General features: G+C 34.7%; 3 protein-coding genes across 6 annotated transcripts in view; 2 read left to right on the top strand and 1 right to left on the bottom strand.

The window, feature by feature from the left end:
• Nucleotides 1-11,952, top strand: part of LOC125668846 (serine/threonine-protein kinase RIO1-like) — a 34,365-nt gene extending 22,413 nt beyond the window's left edge. Inside the window, exons 19-25 of the mRNA XM_056164399.1 lie at nt 3,117-3,213; nt 4,872-4,926; nt 6,098-6,254; nt 7,743-7,810; nt 7,892-8,005; nt 9,502-9,610; nt 11,622-11,952. Coding sequence (XP_056020374.1) covers nt 3,117-3,213; nt 4,872-4,926; nt 6,098-6,254; nt 7,743-7,810; nt 7,892-8,005; nt 9,502-9,610; nt 11,622-11,696 — 675 coding nt within the window. The 3' untranslated portion in view covers nt 11,697-11,952. The remainder of the gene's footprint in view (nt 1-3,116; nt 3,214-4,871; nt 4,927-6,097; nt 6,255-7,742; nt 7,811-7,891; nt 8,006-9,501; nt 9,611-11,621) is intronic.
• Nucleotides 11,953-12,457: 505 nt separating this feature from the next.
• On the bottom strand, nt 12,458-13,730 carry LOC125670214 (serine/threonine-protein phosphatase 6 regulatory ankyrin repeat subunit C-like). The gene has a single exon (XM_048905262.2). The coding sequence runs from the start codon at nt 13,627-13,629 to the stop codon at nt 12,505-12,507; it is 1,125 nt and encodes a 374-aa protein (XP_048761219.1). The 5' UTR covers nt 13,630-13,730; the 3' UTR covers nt 12,458-12,504.
• Nucleotides 13,731-15,802: 2,072 nt separating this feature from the next.
• On the top strand, nt 15,803-18,613 carry LOC130053947 (uncharacterized). 4 transcript variants are annotated; one of them, XR_008802166.1, is made up of 4 exons: nt 15,803-15,958; nt 16,048-16,344; nt 16,513-16,649; nt 16,821-18,613. XR_008802166.1 is itself a non-coding variant. In XM_056161738.1 (4 exons), the coding sequence occupies exons 1-4, from the start codon at nt 15,952-15,954 to the stop codon at nt 16,957-16,959; spliced, it is 585 nt and encodes a 194-aa protein (XP_056017713.1). In that variant the 5' UTR covers nt 15,810-15,951; the 3' UTR covers nt 16,960-18,613. The 4 variants fall into 4 exon arrangements, 1 of the variants encoding a protein (XP_056017713.1); XM_056161738.1 differs by having other exon boundaries at nt 15,810-16,165; nt 16,250-16,344; XR_008802168.1 differs by having other exon boundaries at nt 15,819-16,344; nt 16,521-16,649.
• Nucleotides 18,614-22,367: the final 3,754 nt, after the last annotated feature.

Below are 22,367 nucleotides of genomic sequence, written 5' to 3'. Positions count from 1 at the left end.
TGTTCCATATTTACTGATATTGGCAAAAACTTTGAGGGGGGTGTTAATATTACCGGGTAAATCTGGTTTCCAATTTAATACTGATTCAGGACATCGCCTGTAAAGGGGAGGGATAGGTTCAATGAGACTGGAAACAGGATCATAGTTTAAATTTATTAAATCTTATTTCAAATTCATTTAAGATAAGTTCATATTTTTTTTAGATAATTGCATGTATACAGATTTTTTTATAATATACCAAATGTATGACATGTTTAAACATTCTAGTATTAGAGTATGAAATATGCAACAAAAAAATCTTTGAAATGTAGATTGCAAGGGATTTTAAACATGCATATTAAGATATGTACATGTATGTATTGTTTAGACACACTGAAAATGTTGGCCATTAAATTCGGAGAAAAACAATCATTAAGGATGTACCCTACATCGTCATAATGGCTGACTTCCTTTTAAAACATGGATGAAAATATAAATACCAGCAATATTTGTCTATTCATTTAAAAAATCATCGCCAAGCTGAGTAGGTTAGCAGGGGTTTAAAATAAATTTCAGATTACTTTCTACTAAAACTGTATTTTTTTACCAAATAAAGTAAATTTTGAAAGTTTTCAATTTCAAAATATTGCTATACATAATCTCCACTTTTAATCCATATCAAATTTCTGTGGTGTAGCATACATCCTTAATGACCTTTTTCACAAATAAAGATAGTAAGAAAGGGAAAGTGCTACATTATGGATGCAGAGCTGCCAACCCTCACGATTTTGGCGTAAGGCTTACGATTTTAGGGCCGAAAATACACCTTACGATTTCACTATATATCTTCCAATTTTTGCTTAGTTGACATTTCAAAAGTTTTAGAGCTGTCCGTCATTGGTTATTACTTTTATAATAAACAAGCCATAGTTGTTACTACATTTGTTTGCATAGTCTATATATATACAAAACCTCGATCATTTTAATGTTTTGAAATAAACAATATGGCAGCTGCTATTAAACGTAAGGCATGCATTGATGGAAATAACAACAATAATCCCCCAAAGAAGAAAACTGAATGAAGCCAGAAATTCAAAGAACAATATGCAAGTAAACATCTATTCGTTTCAAAGTCGGAAAGTGGGAGTTTGTATGCTAAGTGTACAATCTGTTTGACAAACTTTAACATTTTTCACGGCGGGGAAAATAACAAAATAATTTGCCAGAATAACTGACACAGTACATGTAACTGTAAAATTATGATTTGTACTAATGTAGCAAGATTTTGTACACAAGTTTTAGAAGGTAAAATTAATAAAAGATGTATAAAATTTGACTTTCTGCAGTTGTAAAATCATTTAATGCTTGACAATTAGTATGTCTAAATTCAATAAATTTGGATTTGAAATATGCCTAAAATTGCTCAGGTTACATGCATATTTATTCATAAAAGTTCTCCCTGACCCCCGCCTTACTATTTTCCATTTCATAATGTTGGCAGCTCTGTGGATGCTACTGTAAACTTTGCCCTCAAAATCAGCAGCTGTCCCTCAACTCATAAGAATTCATGCAGTCAGCTGTTGTATAGTAAAACACAGTTACAGTGAATATGCTTATAATGAATTCATGCATACATCAAAGTGATTTTCATTCCCTGTAGTTTTAAAACATATCTAAATTTATTAGATATAACAAATTGCATTTATATCGAATCATGATAAAAATATCAGAACATGTATTTTTTGGAAATGAGAAATCATAAGTGTACCAAGGAGTTGATATTCATTGTATATAGGTTTACAAGCAAAGTAAAAAACTAAAGACCAACACCTTTAGGTTTGAATTACGAAAGATTCCCTCGAGTGGATACCCTGTGGTATTCAATAGGGTCTGTATCCAAAAGTATAAATTTAAAGAAATAAAACAGATCTCCAACACATCATGAGAATGCAGAGTTAGATTTATTTGGTTGACTGGTTTCGACACATCATGAGAATGCAGAGTTAGATTTATTTGGTTGACTGGTTTCAACACATCATGAGAATGCAGAGTTAGATTTATTTGGTTGACTGGTTTCGACACATCATGAGAATGCAGAGTTAGATTTATTTGGTTGACTGGTTTCAACACATCATGAGAATGCAGAGTTAGATTTATTTGGTTGACTGGTTTCAACACATCATGAGAATGCAGAGTTAGATTTATTTGGTTGACTGGTTTTGACCTTGGTATGGTCGTTACCAGAATCAAACCTTTACTTATTATTAACATTCGACAGAGGAAATCAATTTTATCGATACTACAATACGTCACAACCTAACACATGTCAGATAAAAAATGTCACAATCTGCTTCAAACAACAAAACGGAACTGTATCATTTCACGGACTATTCTATTAATGGAATATATTCTGTTTATGCATTATATAATATGAATTTCATGTTTGTAAACACACTATATCTTTTAAATAAAAATTTGAGAAACATTGTAAAGTAGCAATATCATGTGTATTTGCATTGTTAAGCAATTCCGCGTAATGTACACATCTCCGCAATTTTCATTGTTTATAGCAACGTCAGCCACATTTTTTACTTCAGTAAATTCATTTCCTGTATATAGGTTTGTTAAAAAGACTCAATTTGAAATGAAAATTGACCAGAATTTTTTTGAAAATCTAAGTGACAATTTTTTCAAATGACATGTCAAATTTTGGGGCTTTTTTTTTTTTTTTTGCGTGGATGATTGTCTTGGGGCAAATTGTCCTGATATCAATTATAAAGATGATGTAATGTGTAAAAAGGTACCAGTTTATATTATTGTTATAATGTGTGTCCCTATTTTCTCAGTTTGATAATCTTATATGTAAAATTCCAATTGAAATATGCAGGACAGGGGTCAATTTACCTCTAGTACCATATCCATGTAATATATTTCTCATGGGTGAGACTGCAAAATGACATCTCCATTTGAGTGAAAAATTCTCAAGAGGGACATTAAACAATATACAATCATGTTAATTTCATATGTTACAAAAATTAATTTCCCATATTTTCTATAGAAACATTTGATTTAAGTATTGAGTCACTGCAATACATTTACCAATATATATGTAAAAGGTTCTCAATTGTATATTTCAGCGACCTGAAAGCTTGCCTTTTCAGCAAGGCACACCAATCATACCAAAACCAGTCCAGGAGAGGTATCTGTCAGAGATCAAATACCTCATGGATAAAGGTCAGAGCTAGATCGGTCATCCTCCCATACCTCCGTAGATTAATTAATTCATAGCTGTAACTACAAGGAATATCAAAAGTGGTCTTTGTTGAAATTGTTAGTTTTTAGCTCACCTGAGCTGAAAGTTCAAGTGAGCTTTTCTGATCGCCTGTTGTCCGTCATCTGTCTGTCCGTCTGTCTGTAAACTTTTTACATTTTTGACTTCTTCTCCAGAACCACTGGGCCAACCAAACTTGGCCAAAAGCATCCTTGGGTAAAGGGCTTTCAAGTTTCTTCAAATCAAGGGTCATGTCCCTTTCAAAGGGGAGATAATCACAAAAATGCAAAAATAGGGTGGGGTCATTTAAAAATCTTCTTCTCAAGAACCACTAGGCCAGAAAAGCTGAAATTTACATGTAAGCTTCCTGATATAGTGCAGATTCAAGTTTGTTCAAATCATGGCCCCCGGAGGTTGGATGGGGCCACAATAGGGGATCAAAGTTTTACATGCAAATATATAGGAAAAATCTTCTTCTCAAGAACCTCTGAGCCAGAAAAGCTGAGATTTACTTGAAAGCTTCCTGACATAGTGCAGATTCAAGTTCGTAAAAAGCATGGCCGCCAGGGGCAGGATGGGGCCACAATGGGGGGGGGGGGGGTGTCAAAGCTTTACATAGTAATATATAGGGAAAATCTTTAAAAATCTTCTTGTCAAAAACTACTCGGCCAAGGAAGTGGAAATTTACATGAAAGCTTCCTAACATAGTGCAGATTGAAATTATGGCCCTTGAGGATAGGATGGAGCCACAATAGGGGATCAAAGTTTTACATACAAATATATAGGGAAAATTTTTAAAAATCTTCTCAAAAACTGCTGGGCCAGGAAAGTTGAAATTTACATGAAAGCTTCCTGACATAATGCAGATTCAAGTTTATTAAAATCATGGCCCCTGGGGGTAAGATGAGGCAACAATATGGGATCAAAGTTTTACATACAAATATATAGGGAAAATCATTAAAAATCTGATGAAAAATCACTGGGCCAGAAAAGTTTACATTCACATGAAAGCTTCCTGACATAGTCCATACTCAATTTTGAAAAAATCATGGCCCCCAGGAGTTGGTTGGGGCCACAAAAGGGATCAAAGTTTTACATGCGAATATATAGGAAAAATCTTTAAATATGAGCCAAGGTGACTCAGCTGAACAATGTGGCCCATGGGCCTCTTGTTAAGTTTTTCTGATCAATATCTGTCTATTGATATGTTGTCTGTCACCTGTTAACTTTTCATCTTCTTTCAAACTTGCCACAAACCATCCCTAGGTAATGGAAATCCAAGTTTGTTTAAACGAAGGGTCATGCCTGTTGGAGATAAGTCAGAAAAAGTGTTTTGCATTTTAAAAAATCTTTTTAACATATGCTGAACCAGAAAAGGCCAAAACTTGTAGAACCAAATTGGAACAATTTTTTTTCCAAATCAAAATCTGGATGCATCCTTATACAAGGCAGATTCAATGTTGTTAATACCAGGACTCTGGGTTTCAAGATGGGGACTACAAGAGGGGGAGGCATAGTTGGAATATAATGTATTACATAGCAGTAGCTCAGGTGAGTGATGTGGTCAATGGGCCTCTTGTTATAAAATATCTATTCATTGTGGTGTATGTTGAAATTTCAGGTATCTGTCAGCTTGGTGAACTTATCAAGTCAGCAGTGAAAAAAGAAATTTCAAGGTACTAAACAATTTAATTTCATCATTAAAGATACGATCCAACCTGTTTTAAGCAGTCATTTATGGGAAATACTCTAACTAATAAACAAATGTGACCTTTTGAATACAGGTTCATAAATATAGATTGAATTGATCATTAATTTATTTGAACCAGCTGTAGAATGAGACAAAATATTATATTATTTCTATATGGATATCTTCTATTGAATGAAATGTAACAGTTTGTATCATAAATTCATAACTCATTTGTTTTTATTTTAAATCTTTTACTTTTTAAAAAAGTCACTGATTTTGGTCGGCATCCCAGGCTTGCAAATGATAAAGTCCTGACAAATCTGTTTAAAATTTCTGCATGTCCTTGCACACCTCCATACTTTCCCCATCTTACTCACACACTCTAAGAACTCACCGACTCACACCCCTCTTTCTCATTATCCTCATTCTCCTCATATTTCCCAAATCTTTGGTGAATATAAAAGCAGTCCTGACACATTAATCTGTTGCTCAACAGCAATTTGGAACCATCACTAACACAAGTCATTCATGTCTTCATTCCCAGTCTTCTGAAGTTTTCATTTCACTAGGTATTTTCAATATCACTTATACTCTCTGCCTTTCTTAATAATTGTGACTTTCTAACATTAACTTTTACTACACAGGCACTAAACCCTGAATCCATTAATTGAATTGCTTCATACCACTCATTCAGTGTAGGAACATTTTCTCATTGTGCCCATTTCTACTGTAATATTTTAACACAGTCAATACAGTTCATGTATTACATATGAACTATTGATCCCATATGATTAGATCCCAGAATTCATTGTGTACATTATACCTTAGCATTCAGAATCTCCAGAAACCCCATGATGAAAACCCCGGACGAGAATCATGTGATCAGCCAAAATGGCTGCTAAATGCAAGGTTGAAATTGCAACTTTGGATGAAAAAAGTTGACTGTATTAGATGAGGGACTGCTTAAAAGAGTTAGATCATATAGGGTTTTTCATAGAAAAAAAAATATGATAGATGACTGCTTTGATAATGGAGGTGACCGCTTCGACAAGTCTGACTGTATTAAACACAACCTTCATAATTTCATGTGCCTGACCTCCAGATGTGTATTTATCAGTATTATATCATGGATTACATGCATGTCTCTTTTAATCCAGCATCTCCCTCAAGGAGCAGCTGACCCTTCACAATGTGGAGTCTTGTCTAGAACACATCAGAGAGAGGCTGGAGACCAGCCCTGAAATCTCCAGTCTTTCTTCTCCAACTCTACAGCTCTGTCCTTACATGTTTCCTCCAGAGAACTCTTCTTTCACTGTAAGTGTTACGTTTTGCATTCCATTTTGACAATTTTGATTTTACATGCGTTTTATTTATTTATATCATATACCTAGTAGTGTATCAGCCCTGATACACCTATCTTGGCTAGGGTGAGACAGCTGCAAGTAGGTAGGGCTGTCTCGCCCTAAGGGCCGAGATATCTCTGTCTCGGCCTGTTGTCAAGGGGCTGTCTCGCCCTCAAATTTCAAATGGCTATTTCTTCTTTAATCTTTTGAAATCTAACATAACTACATGAAAAAACAACATAACGGGCTCGGGCCAAGATCAACTCTCGGGGCCAATCCCAGGTCCGAGATCAACATTAGAGTGTGATATTCTATATAAATTGAATGTTGAAACTTTTTATGCTACCCAAGATCAGGAGACTTAATGTTTTGTCCCCATCCGTTTATTTTTGTCTGATATTGTTTGCTTTTCTTTCTCGTTATCTGCCCTTTAACCATGGTTATAACTGTCATTACCAAAGCTATTTAACATGATAAAGGTCGGGATAATTGTTTTTGGTATGCTTCCTTTTTGTCTGCAACTTTGATCTTGGTTGTGACTTTGAACTACACAAGATAGAGACTAGGTAAACTGAAAGTTAAAGTTAAAAGCTATGTGACTTATAAACCATTCCAATCGTCAAGGTCAAAATGCCACAATCAAACATGGCCACAGTCAGTGGCATATTGTTTCACAGAAACATCTTGTTTGATGTAGACTTTATATGATTATGGTCAGAGGAAGACTCAAAATCAGAATTAGATGATGATTCGGGATGATGTGATGTTATAACTGGAGTATTTTTATTTATAGACATCATATTTAATCCTACAGGGACAATGGTCAGAGGAAGGCACCTATACATTTTAAGTTCAAGGTCACAATGAGAAAATAGATTTCTTTAAGAAATGAATTTCATTTCTGAAGATACATGAACTGCTTCACGCCGGCATACTTCATGAAGCATGTTTCTTATATCTACATTCCAAGTTTCATTTCTGTCAGAATTCTCATCCATGAATGAGGAATGCTACACCATCAAAATTTGATGTGGATGAAAATTTGAGGATATGCACAACAATATTTTGAAATTGAAAACTTTTAATAGATTTAGAATCACTAGGACAAAGACCAGGTCATAATTGCACATTATTGACACGAGTGTATAGTACGATTTGTATGGATAACATTTAGAAATTACATTTATAAAGGATAATTAATATTACTTGAAGAAAAGACACTAAGACAAACAGTGTTATATATCCAATTTTAGCTCACCTGTAGACCTAATTTCTACATCATTGTACACATCTTTTTGTAAAATCCTTCTATTCCTTGGTATTTTTCATTTTCAATGTTTTCCTTTTGTGAACCTTGTTTACACTAATTCCTAGAATGCTTGATTATGAAATGATTTATAATGAATCAATAAATATTTGTATTTGGAAAAAGAAAATTCAGAATTTTTTGATTTTCTAGGTACATCAGGGTACAGATGATGAAATGTATGAATGTTTGATGCAAGAAACTAGAGATATTTTAGAAAGGTAAAGCAAGAGTTGTTGCCCTTCTTCATTCGAAAAAAGGATAAATGTGCTAGAAATACACATTTTTTCTGTGCATTTTAGTGCTGACTTTCACACTGTGCTGAAAACATGTTTGGATAGAGGGTTTCAGAAATTGCTAGATTTACTTGCTGACAGCTACAAGACAAACTTACAGACCAGTGATTTAAACAACAGGTAAAATATGAAGATTATTATGATTTAACAGGAAAATGTCTTTCTGGTTAAAACCTTCATCTAGTCCTTTACAAAGTCTTCACCTTTTCCCCATTCCTTTAGCAAAATCAGAGGATATGTGTCAATCTGACACTGTCTGCAACATCTTGATTTCCATATGATATCTCAAATATCATATCAATTTCAACAATTAAATTTAACATAAAGAACAATTGTTTTTAGGTCCAGGTCAAATATGTTAAGAAATGGTTTTCAGATGATATCTGATATACTGTTGAAGATTTATTATAAAAACTTTTTAAAATGTAAAAGTCTCGATCATGGATGAATTCCTTTTGATTTTTAGGTCCTTGGTTAAAATCATATACTACAGTGTATCACACACATCATAATTATACCCCCCCGCAACAAGTTGTGGGGGGGGTATACTGGAATCGGGTTGTCCGTCTGTCTGTCCGTCCGTTCGTCCGTCTGTAGACGCAATGGTTTCCGGGCTCTAAAGCATTATCCTTTCCACCTACCGTCACCATATCATACATATGGACTACCCATGGGATGAAGATGTTCCCTATCGATTTTGGGGTCCAAAGGTCAAGTGCACTGGACATCGAAGTAGCAATATGGTTTCCGGGCTCTAAAGCGTTATCCTTTCCACCTACCATCACCATATCATACATATGGACTACCCATGGGATGAAGATGTTCCCTATCGATTTTGGGGTCAAAAGGTCAAAGGTCAAGCGCACTGGACATCGAATTAGCAATATGGTTTCCGGGCTCTAAAGCGTTATCCTTTCCACCTACCGTCACCATATCATACATATGGACTACCCATAGGATGAAGATGTTCCCTATCGATTTTGGGGTCAAAAGGTCAAGCACACTGGACATCGAAGTAGCAATATGGTTTCCGGGCTCTAAAGCGTTATCCTTTCCACCTACAGTCACCATATCATACATATGGACTACCCATGGGATGAAGATGTTCCCTATCGATTTTGGGGTCAAAGGGTCAAAGGTCACGTGCACTGGACATCGAAGTAGCAATATAGTTCGGTTTGTCATGCCATTTGTTTTTTACACTCAGAAAAGAGGTAGTTTATACCTATTACCAACACCCTTTGGGAGATTGGGGTAAGCGGGGGGTATTCTTAGTGAGCATTGCTCACAGTACCTTGTTTTATTCATGAATGGCTGATGAAAAACTAGAATGCAATGATTAACATCTGCGATCAAGTAGTCATATTTCATCTATTCCCTACGAGTGTTTGGTGACAGTTTAAAATCATAGATCTGCTCCAGAATTACACATAAAGCTGTCATTAGTAGTACTTGCTCATTCTCTTTATTTTAAATTCCTTTGTATCACTGGTCACTATTAAAATGTCATTGAAAGTGAAAGTTTATAATATTTGTTTTGATTATGTTTCCTGAAAGCATAAACAGTCCATCTATCTGAAATAATAGTATTATAAACTATGTAGGTTTGTTTTTAGTCATAACACAGATTATCTACAAGGAGGAATACCCATGGCTAAGTTGATTCCAATTTTCAATGGCAGTCTGTACAAACTTGGCAGTGATGCACCTAATCCACTCATGCAGGTAGAATAAGCATGTACACACCTATTTTCTGCAGTCATCATTATATTATGAAATCAAAATCAGTTTTGGTGAGGATTTAGAAAGTCTTGATTGAGCAATTTATTTCCAGAGCATCTTCCTATGTATCTGATAATATCTAATCACTCTTTCCTGATCAAAGTAACATCTTTGATATTTTCTTAAAAGTCCATGTGTAACATTTTGGGTGTCTTTGCCAACAAACAGATTAAACCAATTAAGCTTTAACCTTCTTGGTTGTCGTGATTATTAAAGGAGGTATAATTTTATACGAAGCACAAAGAAAACTGTAATGGATTAAAAGTATAAGATAATATATGTTGATGGAGGGAGACAGCAGGTGATGAGCTCAGCCAATTAATAAGAAGTCTTTAAAAATCTTATTATTATGAATAGCTATGATTAGTTATGTTAATTTGCAGGCATCCTCAGATAGTATCGATTTAAATTTGTTAAAATCAATGCTCCTAATGGTAGGGTGGAGCCACAATAGGGTTGCATTGGAAGCTTTCAATGCATGGGATTGCATAGGAATTTTTTAAAAAGAGTAGCAGGTCCATGATTAGCAATATAAATATGCAAGCATTCTAGTTCAATTAAAGATTATAAATTTTTTAAAATCTTATTCTTAAGAACAGCAGGGCCAAGATTAGTTAAATCAATATGCAAGCATCCCCTGGTAGTATAAATTAAGGTTTCTTCAGATCCATGTCTTTGGGTTGATTTGGGCCACAATATAGATTGAAAATTTTACATGAGAATGTATGGGGGAAATTTTAATTTTTTTAAAAATATGAACCATGGGGTTAAGTTGGGGTTGGAATCTGGGATACAGGAATATATGGGAATAAAGGGCATCCCTATGTTGTGTAGGTTCAGGTTGGGTTAAGTCATGGCCCCTTTGGCTTAGATGGGGTCAAGATATGGGAATAAAGAAAGTAAAAAATCTTCTAATGAAGAACAGGAAAACGAGGTTGACTCAGGTGAGCATTGTGACCCTTTTGTTTTCTTGTACATACATGTTCCTTGTATTTATTCCATTGTGCAAGTTCCATTTAATTTACTGAATAAATTACAAAGTTTTATTTTGTTATTTTTGATTGTACAAAAACTTGATGCAAGTTTGATCACACAAAATATTACATGAACAATTTAACTTGGGGCTGGTAAGGTAATGTATTATTTATATGCAAGACTTACAGAATACTGGTTCAATTCAAAATCTTCTTAACTCGTGGACATGAAACAACCAAACCAAGTACACAGTTATAATGAAAATAGAAACCTTTCACCAAAATGGCCCCAGAATCAGGTTCTGTTGCTAGGGTGGGCTTTTACAGCTATAAAGTACATGACCATACTGCTTTGTAAATGAAAATGGCTCTTATTTGGCACAAACTAAGATTGATTATGACCAGAATCAGAAAAATTAAACATTCTTTTTTGTCTTCAAGGACATCCAACTTTTAAAAGAGGAAGACCCCTTTTGATTTTCAGATTTCTGTGTGTCCATCAGCACTTTAGTTTACTATTTTACATTCTGTTTTGTGTGGTACTCGCGTGACTGTTAAGGTACAGAATTAATGAACAGCCAAGGTAAATGCTAAAGATTGACTGCTGTCAACAGCTATGCTGACAACTTTGAAGCAGACCTTTTAAATTATTAGCTAAAAACTGTTGACTAGCAAATACATCACAATTTATTTTTTGGAAGAATTGGTGAAGGCATGGTTAAATGACCTATACTGATTTTAAGAAAATATGCGAATTGAAAGGTCAAGAGGACTTTGAACATAAACTAAATAATTTTGGGGTAAACTAAGTATATAAAACATTACACAATTATATATTTTAAAACTTTTACACATCTTTGCAAAACTTCACACACAGTTGTGACAGGCAGGATTGGCACATAAAATACTAGCATACTCATAAGGTCATGGTCACTTGTCTTTCATTGCATGATTACATGTACTCACTTTTTCTCTTACAGGAATTACTGCTATTGGAATCTGCAAAGACATTGGCTGCCAATGTTTATGAAGCTTTCAGCCAACTTCCTCCGTGAAGAGTTATGAAAAACCATTGTGATTGAAATTATTCTGCAAGCACATATTACCAGCTGGTGTTCACTTATATACTGTTACATTGTATATAAAACAAATCCATCAGTTACAACAGTAGGCTTGTGTTTCGTGAATTGTGCACCGAGAATATTTATATGTGTTAATTATAAGAAAAATCTTAAAAGAGTACTAGTACTTGTTTATTTAATGTACATGTAATTTCATTTCCCTCATTAGTATAAAACTGACACCAATGAATGTTTTGTTTAATGTTTGGGTCTGTCCATCGGTCTGCAACACCTTGGTTTCAGAATATCTTGGGTACTATTTCTAGATTTTGAGAATTTTTCACTCCTTGTAGAAACATAACCAACTGAAGTAAAGTGCCACAAAGCATGGTGCTCAATGCTGTAGCAGTGAGAATTCTTTACAATGCCAATGCTTGCTGTGGCACATGACCTGTTTTTATTAAGGTCTCATATGAAAAACCTATGACTATTACTTCTAAAAGACAAGCATTATAAAAGGAGCAGTCACTACAAAAAATGTTATATGGTAGATTTGAGTAGCTGTGTCTGAAACTGCAGGTCACAACGTGAACACTCTTAAGAACTGATCTGCTTTTAGCCATCATGAAACTTTACTTGAAGAGCCTTTATAATTTGCGGCCTAAAGCAACAGGTGACATCTATTATCATTAGAGCTTGATTAACAATGCAACTCCATATGAAAATGTTATAAATGAAAAATTAGCATGTACCAGTATGTCTTCTCATTGAATATATATATTTCATTGATCATATCTATAAGTTATGGTCCAGTTTGTTTTATAACATCCTTTAAGAATGGTGGAAGAGGTAAAGAATCTGCAAGAGTTTCAAAGTTCCAGCCAAGTAAGCGAGCAATTCTAAACTGACAAAGATGAAGTAGAGTCAATGGACTCTGTGCTACACTTCTCATATAATTTTTCATGACGTCCGTTTTATTGTTAGTAGCTGGGAATGAATTGCTAAGAATCCAATCTTCTGTACTAAAATTGTAGCCAGCATCCACAAGTAATTCTATAAATGTTGGATCCATCTTGAGTGCAATTAAATAACATATACTTTGCCCTTCGTTGTTGAGAATATACATATTAGCTCCTGCCTGCAGTAAGAATTTAAAGACAGCTGGCCTGTTGAATTGTACACTGAGATGGAGAGCTGTAAATCCTTCTTTTGTCTGTGTGTTCAATGGAATGCCATACTGTACAAGGTGCTTGACAATATGGAGATGACCACCACTTGTTGCAATGTGCAAGGCATTCTCTCCATCTACTGTTCTGCATGATAAACAAGGTCCTGAGAGCGACATTAGTTTCAAGATCTGCAAATGCCCATAATTAGCTGCTGTGTGGATAAAATTCCATCCTTCTTCATCACAAATCATTGCATCTCCTCCATATTTTAGCAAAGCACGACAAACTTCAATGTGTCCAAAACAAGTCGCAGCATAGAGAGGGGTAAAGCCATCGCGCTGAGCACCATTCACATTGGCCCCTGCTTTTAACAATATTTCTGCTATATTATCATATCCAAATATAGCTGCCCAGTGCAGGGCAGTGCGTCCATCACTGTCTTTAACATTGACATCTTCGATATGTTCAAGAAGTAGCTTTAGAAATGCACCATGTCCTTTTGATGCTGCAATGTGTATTGGCATTCTTTGCCATACGTCATCCCGCACATTTGGAGTGTCGAGAATACAATGACCACGGAGAAGAATAGCTAGGACTGCATCATTTCCTTCTTCTGCTGCTGTGCATATAGGGGTTGTACCATTGATGTAGAAGTTAGGAGACACTTTATCTTGGCAGATTAACTTTTCTAGTGCTGACAAATTGTTCTCTTTGATCGCTTCTATAATTTGTTCTTGCCTTTCCTGGGGCTCATACATATTATGATTTGAAGGAGTCGTCAGTGAAATAATACGATGTGAATTTTAACACCGTTTCAAGTTCACGACGTACCTAAGAACTTTTGCAAACAAACGTTTTCTTGATCAAGATCTACTTTCATTTTCGAAGGCAGGCGGTAAAAGTAGGACATATGTAAACACTACATAAGTGTCATAATAGCTAACTACATCCAGATCAACTGCTTTTTTTAAAAACAGTTTTAAGAATTATACATTTACATAACCAATTTTGTTTACATAGGCCCTATTAAAATGAAATCACACATCTCTTAAAACCCATTTTCAGTAAATAAATCAATATACCACTCTTTATCCAGTTCCTAGAGCAAAAGAGTATTTTTCTTGTATAAAATAGGGTATTTCTCGAGATATTCTGTGAAAGAAGATTTTCTTTACGTATGTAACCACTTCTCTGTAGAAAAGAGGAATAAATCTGTGTTGCTTTTCATTGAGAAAAGCACACTGTGTTGAATGAATATTGTAAATCAAACGTATTTCTTCTACAAAAACTTTCAAAAAATCCTTTAACTTAAGATTATATGATATAATTTTGGGAATCCATGATGCTTTAAGCGCTTTAAACTTTGAATGTAAATCTACAATGTGTATACCTCCATGTGGAATTTCATTCATTAATGTATTTTACTTTAAATATCCTGTCTCTTGTATCCCAAATAAATTAAAATTCAATTTATTTTATGATAATATCTTTCATCAAACTATCGTTAGGAATAGTAAGCAGTGTTGCAGTATAGACTAACTTTGATATTGCTAACGAATTAATGATACAACATTTTCCAAAGATAGAAAGTTTTCCTTTTTTCCAGGATTCAAACAATTTCTCCATATTTTTATGTCGTTTTATTCAATCCCCCACCCCCGAAACATTCTATTTCATTGAGACCAATGTATATTCCTAGTGTTTTCACACAGTTCTCAATTACATTCAAATTAAAAAATTCTGAACCTTTCATTGAGCCTATTAGTAAGCATTCAGTTTTATCTATGTTTAAAGTAAGCCCAGAATGTTTGCAAGTTTTTTATTGTGTCAATGGCCTCTTTTAGGGAATCCTCATTTTTAACTGGGAGTGTGCAATCATCAGCATGTTGAACTATATTTCCTGTTTCATTTCTAGAATTCTAAATCAAAACTGATCAGATTTCTTTTTTCCCCAAAAAACTTGCAGCATATATTTCAAGACATGATATCGCAAAAGAAAATATTATTAAAGGAGATTTTATTTGTGTTTTTCAAGATATAGATAGATTTTAAAAACAAATCAGTTCAGATAAAAGTTTCAATTTTATTGATTAAGCTTAGACTACATGATGTTTGGAGGAATGCAAACAATACGCCTGTTACTAGGATTGATTATATGAGTGATTCAGTAATAAGTAGAAAAAATAAACATAAAACATGTAGAGTGGACTTTTTATTTAAAACGTTGACTACACCATTTGAATTTTGGTGAAAACTTTTTAAATGGATTAAAATACTATATACAAACCTGGTATTTAGAATTAAGAATAATGGTTGGATTTCTAGGACTTGTAAAATGACAGGAGGAATAAAACAAGGATGTCCTACATCAGCTCTTCTTTTCATTTTCGTTACAGAAGTGTTAGACAATAACCATTTATTAATGTATATTTTTCCTCTTGGAAGAGCATGTTAATCAACAAAATTCTACCATTTTGAGTTTTATGCTGGTACATATATGTATACTAAAATTGCAGATACGCCCCTGGCATGGGATGAGATTGAAATAATTGTATATAATTCTTCCGAACGTACACCTACAATTGTGTTTCATTCATTTCCCCCCTACAAAATGGGTCTCTTGTAAAACACAATATTGACAATTCTATCCTTTAACCAGTCAAAAGAAAAAATTATACACTTCTCAGAACTGTTCAACCCTCTATCATTGAGAGTTCATTCATTTAGTGTCTAATATGTATCGCTGTGACTTTCAGCTGTTTGCGAGCGAATGACACTTCACGTTTGAGGTGAGTTCGTAGCACGGTGCTTAGATCTGTGGGTAGCGCTGAAAACCAGGAGTGTTTTAAACTTTTTTGCTAATTTGGCCATCATTCCCCCCGTGCAGTTGGTTTTGACAGAGACATTTTACAGAGGGACCGCTGACTTCTTTCGAGATTCTCGGATTTTTTCCCCCATTGCGTCAGAGTCCGAGTGTTCCGAACGAGCTCGATGTTAAATTTTTCGCAGCGCCCTCACCGGGAGTCATGGTAAATAAACAAATATAATGGCGGATTGAAGTTTTTACTATATTTTGGGCAATGGGTGGTAAGCATTGCTGCGTGGTCGGCTGCCACAACTCAAATGAAAAGACGAAAAACAATTTAACGCGCATCAGTTATTTTTCTTTCCCCCAGGACAAAGAATGGCGATCAAAATTGATAGCAGCTGTCAATCGCAGTGATAGATTTTTTAATCCGAACACTTCGCATATTTGTTCGGTGCATTTTGAGGAAAAGAATTTATTGTTTCACGGTAAGTTATTTCAATAAATTACATATACATATTTGAATTGAACAATATATTTATGCTTTTTAATGAAAACTATAAATTTTGAAGGCAAAGGTTTCAAACTAATTCCTGGGAGTTTGCCCACATTATATATGCCAAAGAAAACTATAGAAACACCCTGTCCTCCGCCCAGACATCCACCGGTATATGAGCAAAAGATTGGTTTCTCTTTCAGTTTAGACATTTGCAAATTTGAAAAATAAAGCTGATTTATTTATTCACAAGTTATGAGAAAATGATTTGTCAAAAGATGTTGAACTCTTTGAGAATTAATTAATGAATGAATTAATGATTTAAAATCCTTCATTGAGGCAACAAGATACCTGCTTCAACAGGGGGTGCCATATGTTTTGAGCAATGTCTTCTGTCAGGACCCACTTGAAGAGCACTTTGGTCGCCACAGAGGATTGGGTACTCGTCATGACAACCCAACAATTCACCAGTTCGGGTATTTTGCAATTCTTATTTTTAACTTTCTAATCTGTAATTGAGATAAAAGTAAAAATCAATGTTAAATAGTCAATTTATTTGCATAGTGCTTTTTGTTTACTAGCAGTTTCTTGTAAATATTTTAAAAAGTTATTGTTGAATTTTGACATACCTACTATTTATTTTACAGTTACCAAGAAAACCAACTTCGAATTCAGAGGAGCTTAGCCTTCAACTTTGTGCCCAAAGGAAACACTGCAGGAAGGGCAGGAGAAAAAAGACCCATTGTCATAACAAACAGTCCCTTAAAACGCTTAAAACATAACTAAAAGAAGCTTACTTAACAAAGTTGTATATATATCCAATTCTGTATTTGAAAATCAATGTTAATTATGTCTCCCCTCTTCTGGGGGAAGACATTGTTTTTGTACTTTCTGTCCGTCTGTCTGAAAATCTTGAAAATGCTTCTCCTCCTGTATGACTTGTTAGATACACTTGAAAATCTCTGCAATGCTTCATTGTCATTTGTAGATGTGCACATTGTCGGAAAATGAGGATCCAATCATTTTCGAAAAAGTTATGGTGGATCTAAGATGGGTGGAGGGTTGAAAATTCTTGTATATGTTTACATTATTTTGACCCAAGTGTTCAGTAATTTCTTCAATTTACAGTGGATCAAAGAAAACTGTTTTATAGCTCATTATTTTTATTTAATGCACGACATTGGTCACATCAATGTTGAATGCAGTACATTAAAGGGGGTGGGTAGGTGTAGTTTGGAGCACTTTTAAATTGGGGAAGAAAAACAAATCATAATATCTGGTCAACATATACATGTAGTGCTTTTGCTTGTTAGCAGTTTTTGTATATTAGTAGTTGTTACTGTTGAACTTTGAAACATTTGCTGTTTTGTTTTGTTTTCTGTTTTATAGTTACCAAGAAAACCAACTTCAGTTCAGAGGAGCTTAGCCTTCAACTTTGTGCCCAAAGAAAATACTGCAAAAAGGACGGGAGAAAAAAAGACTCATTGTTATAACAAACAGTCCATGAAAACTTAGCTGTAATAAACACACTGACAAAATTGCATGATTATTTTTTAATTTGAAAATCAGTCAATACATTTGCGTAGAGCTTTTTGCTTGCTAGCAGATTTTGTTCTTAAGTAGTAAATTTCCATGAGTTGTCTGCACCTAGCATGACATCTTACTCTGTGAAATATTGATAGCATTGTGAAAAATAATTTCTCTTGCATTACCACATCTGATTCTGAATGATAAGTGCAATCATAGAACATGGACATAGCGTCATTTTCTCGACAAATTGTATTGGTGAACTGTTGAAGTGTTGGAACTGACACTGCTGTGCATGAATTTCTAAACACAAGTTCTAAAACTACAAAGAAATTTATCGCTTCAGAAGAGGGCTGGGTTAGACCACCTCTGGATTTTATGGAAATTAATTTAGTGTTTCCGTCTGTGTCAATGAGTTTGCTCATATATTTTTTGACATCAAAAGAAGAGGACAATTTTTGTTTGCATCGAAACAATACGAAGCCTGCAATGTATGCAATAATATCTCTCTCCCCAATTCTCAGGACATTTTTTGTGTCTAATTTTACAGAAGAATTCGAAGATGGTGTATTCTCTCTAATAATTTCTTCAGCTGTTCTAATCGATATGAAAGCTGACAATTGTTGCTTGTTTACAACTTTTTGAAGTTTCTGCACAACATCTGCCTGTATGAGATGGAAATTATGCCAGGCCTTTTCCTTGGCTGCACTAGAGAATACTTCTGCCTTCATGATGGTGTCTAACTGCTGAAGAGCTGGAACCAAGTCAGCAGCTGTAAAGGACAGTTGTTATGTTAATTTCATACAATAACAACAAAGTTTTAACATATGAGTTATTAACTGTTTGACATTTCCATGAATTATTTGTAAAATATTTACATCCATATTGTATATAAATCATATAAGTATAAAAAGATAGATTTTAGTGTTTTTAATTATTTCAACTTGTAAAAAGGATACAGACTTGTCATTTCCTGAATGTTATTATTCACATTCCCTTGGACCAGACTTTGTAGATCATTCAAATTTGTAACCATTCCTCATCATGAAGAATAAAAATTGCAGTCAGTGATCAAAGGACAAAATTGACAATTTAAATATGAAGTCAATTTGTGTACTTTTCTCAGCTACCACATATAAAGAACAAAAACAAAGTTAAGATAAAACCTGGAAGAAGAAAATAAAAACACCAAATAATAACACAACAGAAATCTCGCAATATCAACAAATAGACACAATAAATGCAAATTACCACTTATAGATTCAAGAGGTCGTTTAACTTCGGCGGGCAAAATCATGTCATTTTTAATCTGGATAATGACCTTGTTGATCAAGTCTTCTGATAAACATGTAATTTTTATTTTCTCTGGAGCTGTTGGCATGTCAAGTTCCTCAAAAGTATCATCTCCTATATCCTGAGCCAATGAAAATAATGTAAAAAGAACAATTTAATACAAATTAACGCCGGTAGGCTTCTGAAGTTTTGCATACCCCCCCCCCCCCCCCCCCCCCCCCACCACACACACACACACGGAGTGACATGATATTGCGTCTTGTATTCATAGATATATCGTTCTGTATATGTGCATGGTTAAAATATAGACTGGCTACTTAGACATACTGTGTAATTATGATTACGATACCAGGGATGCCTTGTATTACCTATATACCGGTAATTAACTTTTCAACTGGGCCAGGCCTACTTAGGTACCATCTCAAAATACTTTCTATTGGCATATCATGGTATGGTTGATCGTTGCAATTTCTATTATTCTTTTGCTTCTGTGAAATTGAAATATACAGGTTATGATAATGATTTTAGTTATGTTTTTACCTTGAAAACATCAACCAGATTTTCGTCACTACAAGCCATTTCTGTAACAGGAAGTTTCGCTTATGACTCCCGATGAGGGCGCTGTGAAAACAGGAAGATAATTTGGCGCGAAAGGAAGTCAGCGGTCCCTCTGTTATATGTCTATGGTTTTGACCGCACCACCCACTGGTGACCGTGTTGATTGTTCCCGCATTACTGGATCCCCAGAGGTCGCCATATGTAGACTAAACAAAAATGGATTTGGGATGAGCGTTTTTAAGAGCTTCGTTGAAACTCTGAATTTGGGATGCTTTGGCATCTAGTATGTCGGTCATGACCACGATCTTGGTTTGTTCAGATATCATAATTCTATTGCCCAGCATTTTGGCATCGTAAGCTGTGGGTGCTTAATACAGTATTTTATTATGATTAACATAATAAGGATTAGGCAGCAGGCAACGCCTATATAAGCATTCTACTTTAATGTACAAGGTAAACTCCACATAATGACGTACACAAGATTACAATATAGATATAAAGTAAAAGGATAATATATCATTCAAAGTATAATGCTAATATTCGTATTATGATTTCTTGATATGAATAACAAGCTAACAAAAGATAAATGTGGGGGGGGGGGGGGGGGTAGTGGGAACTAAGGGACATAGAAAAGAGAAAAAAATGAAATCAAATAAAAATTGTAAAAGAAAAACGAATAAGTACAACAGAGCAGGAGAGAAAAAATTAAGAGTTCCGACTCAACAGGATAAGCTTAATAAACATACATAACAAACTCGCATGTATTAAATGCATTTCCAAAATCAGGGGTGTGACTGAATTCCTCGGAAATCAGAGGAAAACTGGTCAAAAAGGGAGGAAAACACCTCACCCTTAATTCCTGGAAAAATATCATTTTCTGTCACTTTAGATCAAACCAAGAGTATTTAATTTTTTTTTTTAGAAAATCGAGCAAATCAGAGGATTTCCTCTAAAATGAGGAAAAATCACACCCCTACAAAATGTATCTCTGAACATATTCAAAAGTCTTTATGCTATCTTTGAACTCAAGAATCTCACCACTCAGCAATAACTTTATCGATAAGGGAACTTGCCTTTATATTGACTCTAAACGAGTAATTCTTTGTACTGAACACATTCAAAGAAAAAATGAGATAAGCATTTTCAGTAGGGTGACCACACAAATCACAAATAGCATTATCTCGTAGAAATTGACTATGTAAGTCAAAATTTAGATTACTAACATTATTTCTCAATTGGCAATGCAAGATGTTTGCATTGCGTTTACCCCGATTAAACAGTTTATTTGTTTTTTTAGTACATATTTTTATAGCAGTTTTAAATGATGTAAGAGTAGAGAGGTTTCTAATATGGACAGGTAGGTCATTCCATAGATTGATTGTTGAAGGTACAAAACTATTCACATATGATGAGGTCCTAACTTGAGGAAGAATAAATCTAAGATTATCATAGTTTCTCAATTGATATGAATTTTGTGGAAGGTATCAAAAGTTCTTGAAGATATTGGGGAGCAATTCCAGATACTATTTTGTGAAATGAAATAAGTTTATGAACTTTTCTTTTGGTTGATAAGGTATCCCAGCCTAATTCATCATATATTGCTATGGGTGCTTCGTGGATGAACGAGGCGCGTGCTGTGTCCCCAGATCACATAGCCCTAACATACTGGTACGCATGTTCGGCAGATTTGTGTTCCATGCCGAAGACCTTGCTTGCTGGTCCTTTCCATTAAAAGCAATGATGTTTGGATCAGTTTCTGCATAGAACTCGCAGTTCTTGTCCCCGGGATTATGATCAGATTTTTGTACATCTTATAACATTTCGCACTTGTAAACTGATTTGCATAGCGTTCTTTGCTCCAGCAGTTAGTATATCGAGATGTACTCTTATTTGAAGTCGGCCTCCATGAAACACCGAGCACTATAAACCGACACACCTGGCGAGGAGGAAACTGACCATCCTGAAGAGTTCTATGTAAACAAATCTGTTTCCGTCTAATTTTGTCATTTTTTGACGTTTTAGGATTCCTGATTTTTTATGCTTTATCTCATTCCGCAAAGTGACATTGAAAAGCTCTAAAATGTTTCTAACCGCAGTCAACGGACAGTGGGACTCCCTTGATGGTTACTTTTAAAACTTGCTCATACATGCCCGTAGAGAAGGGGTTATTATCAAACACCCGAACATTTCTGGATCGAATGTCAAAGCCCTCAGATATCAACTGACCTACTTGTTTGGGAGCAGGCGTAAATACGCCATATCCCTGTCCATTTGAATACATTTCACATCTTCAATTTTTTCATTAATTTATCAGCTATTTTCAAAATCAGTTATCATGTGTTTTTATTACTTTGAATTTCACTGGGTTTTCTTTATGTACACCGGTTTTCGCATCTGTTCTGCCAGAGTCATTGTTCGCCACACGAACACACACTTGGATAGTCACACAGTGAGCAGAAACTCAAGGCTAGTGTATATTCATATACAAACTATTTACAAAGTTTAAAGAAAGCGCATTTCCTTGGCAAAAGTTGAAGGTTGACAGTTACCTTTTAAAAGTATCCACTTTTGCGTCAACAGGAATTTGTAGAAACTCTGAGAAACTCAGATTTATCGGTCAAAAATACGGACAGGTAGAAAACACGTCCATTACCTTTCCGTACCACGTGACTTTTTTCATAAAGTCGATAATTTCCCTTTAATATCTACTTTCAATGAAATATCTAAGTATGAAGCAGAAGTGGACAACTCTATAGTGTCTTTTATTTGTTGTTCACACGGATACATCGAATCGACAATGATAATGATAATTATTA

The sequence above is a fragment of the Ostrea edulis genome, chromosome 4 (assembly GCF_947568905.1).
Source record: "Ostrea edulis chromosome 4, xbOstEdul1.1, whole genome shotgun sequence".
NCBI lineage: Eukaryota > Metazoa > Mollusca > Bivalvia > Ostreida > Ostreidae > Ostrea > Ostrea edulis.
Note: the sequence above shows the minus strand (reverse complement) of the source record. Positions and strands in the feature narration are given on the sequence as shown.

Bases quoted from the DNA above. Each gene is read 5' to 3' on its own strand.
- LOC130053947 (XM_056161738.1), top strand. From the start codon at position 15,952: ATGGGTGGTAAGCATTGCTGCGTGGTCGGCTGCCACAACTCAAATGAA. The intron at 16,166-16,249 runs GTAAGTTATTTC...TAAATTTTGAAG, and splicing joins AAAGAATTTATTGTTTCACG to GCAAAGGTTTCAAACTAATT. The intron at 16,345-16,512 runs GTATATGAGCAA...TCCTTCATTGAG, and splicing joins CTCCGCCCAGACATCCACCG to GCAACAAGATACCTGCTTCA.
- LOC125670214 (XM_048905262.2), bottom strand. From the start codon at position 13,629: ATGTATGAGCCCCAGGAAAGGCAAGAACAAATTATAGAAGCGATCAAA.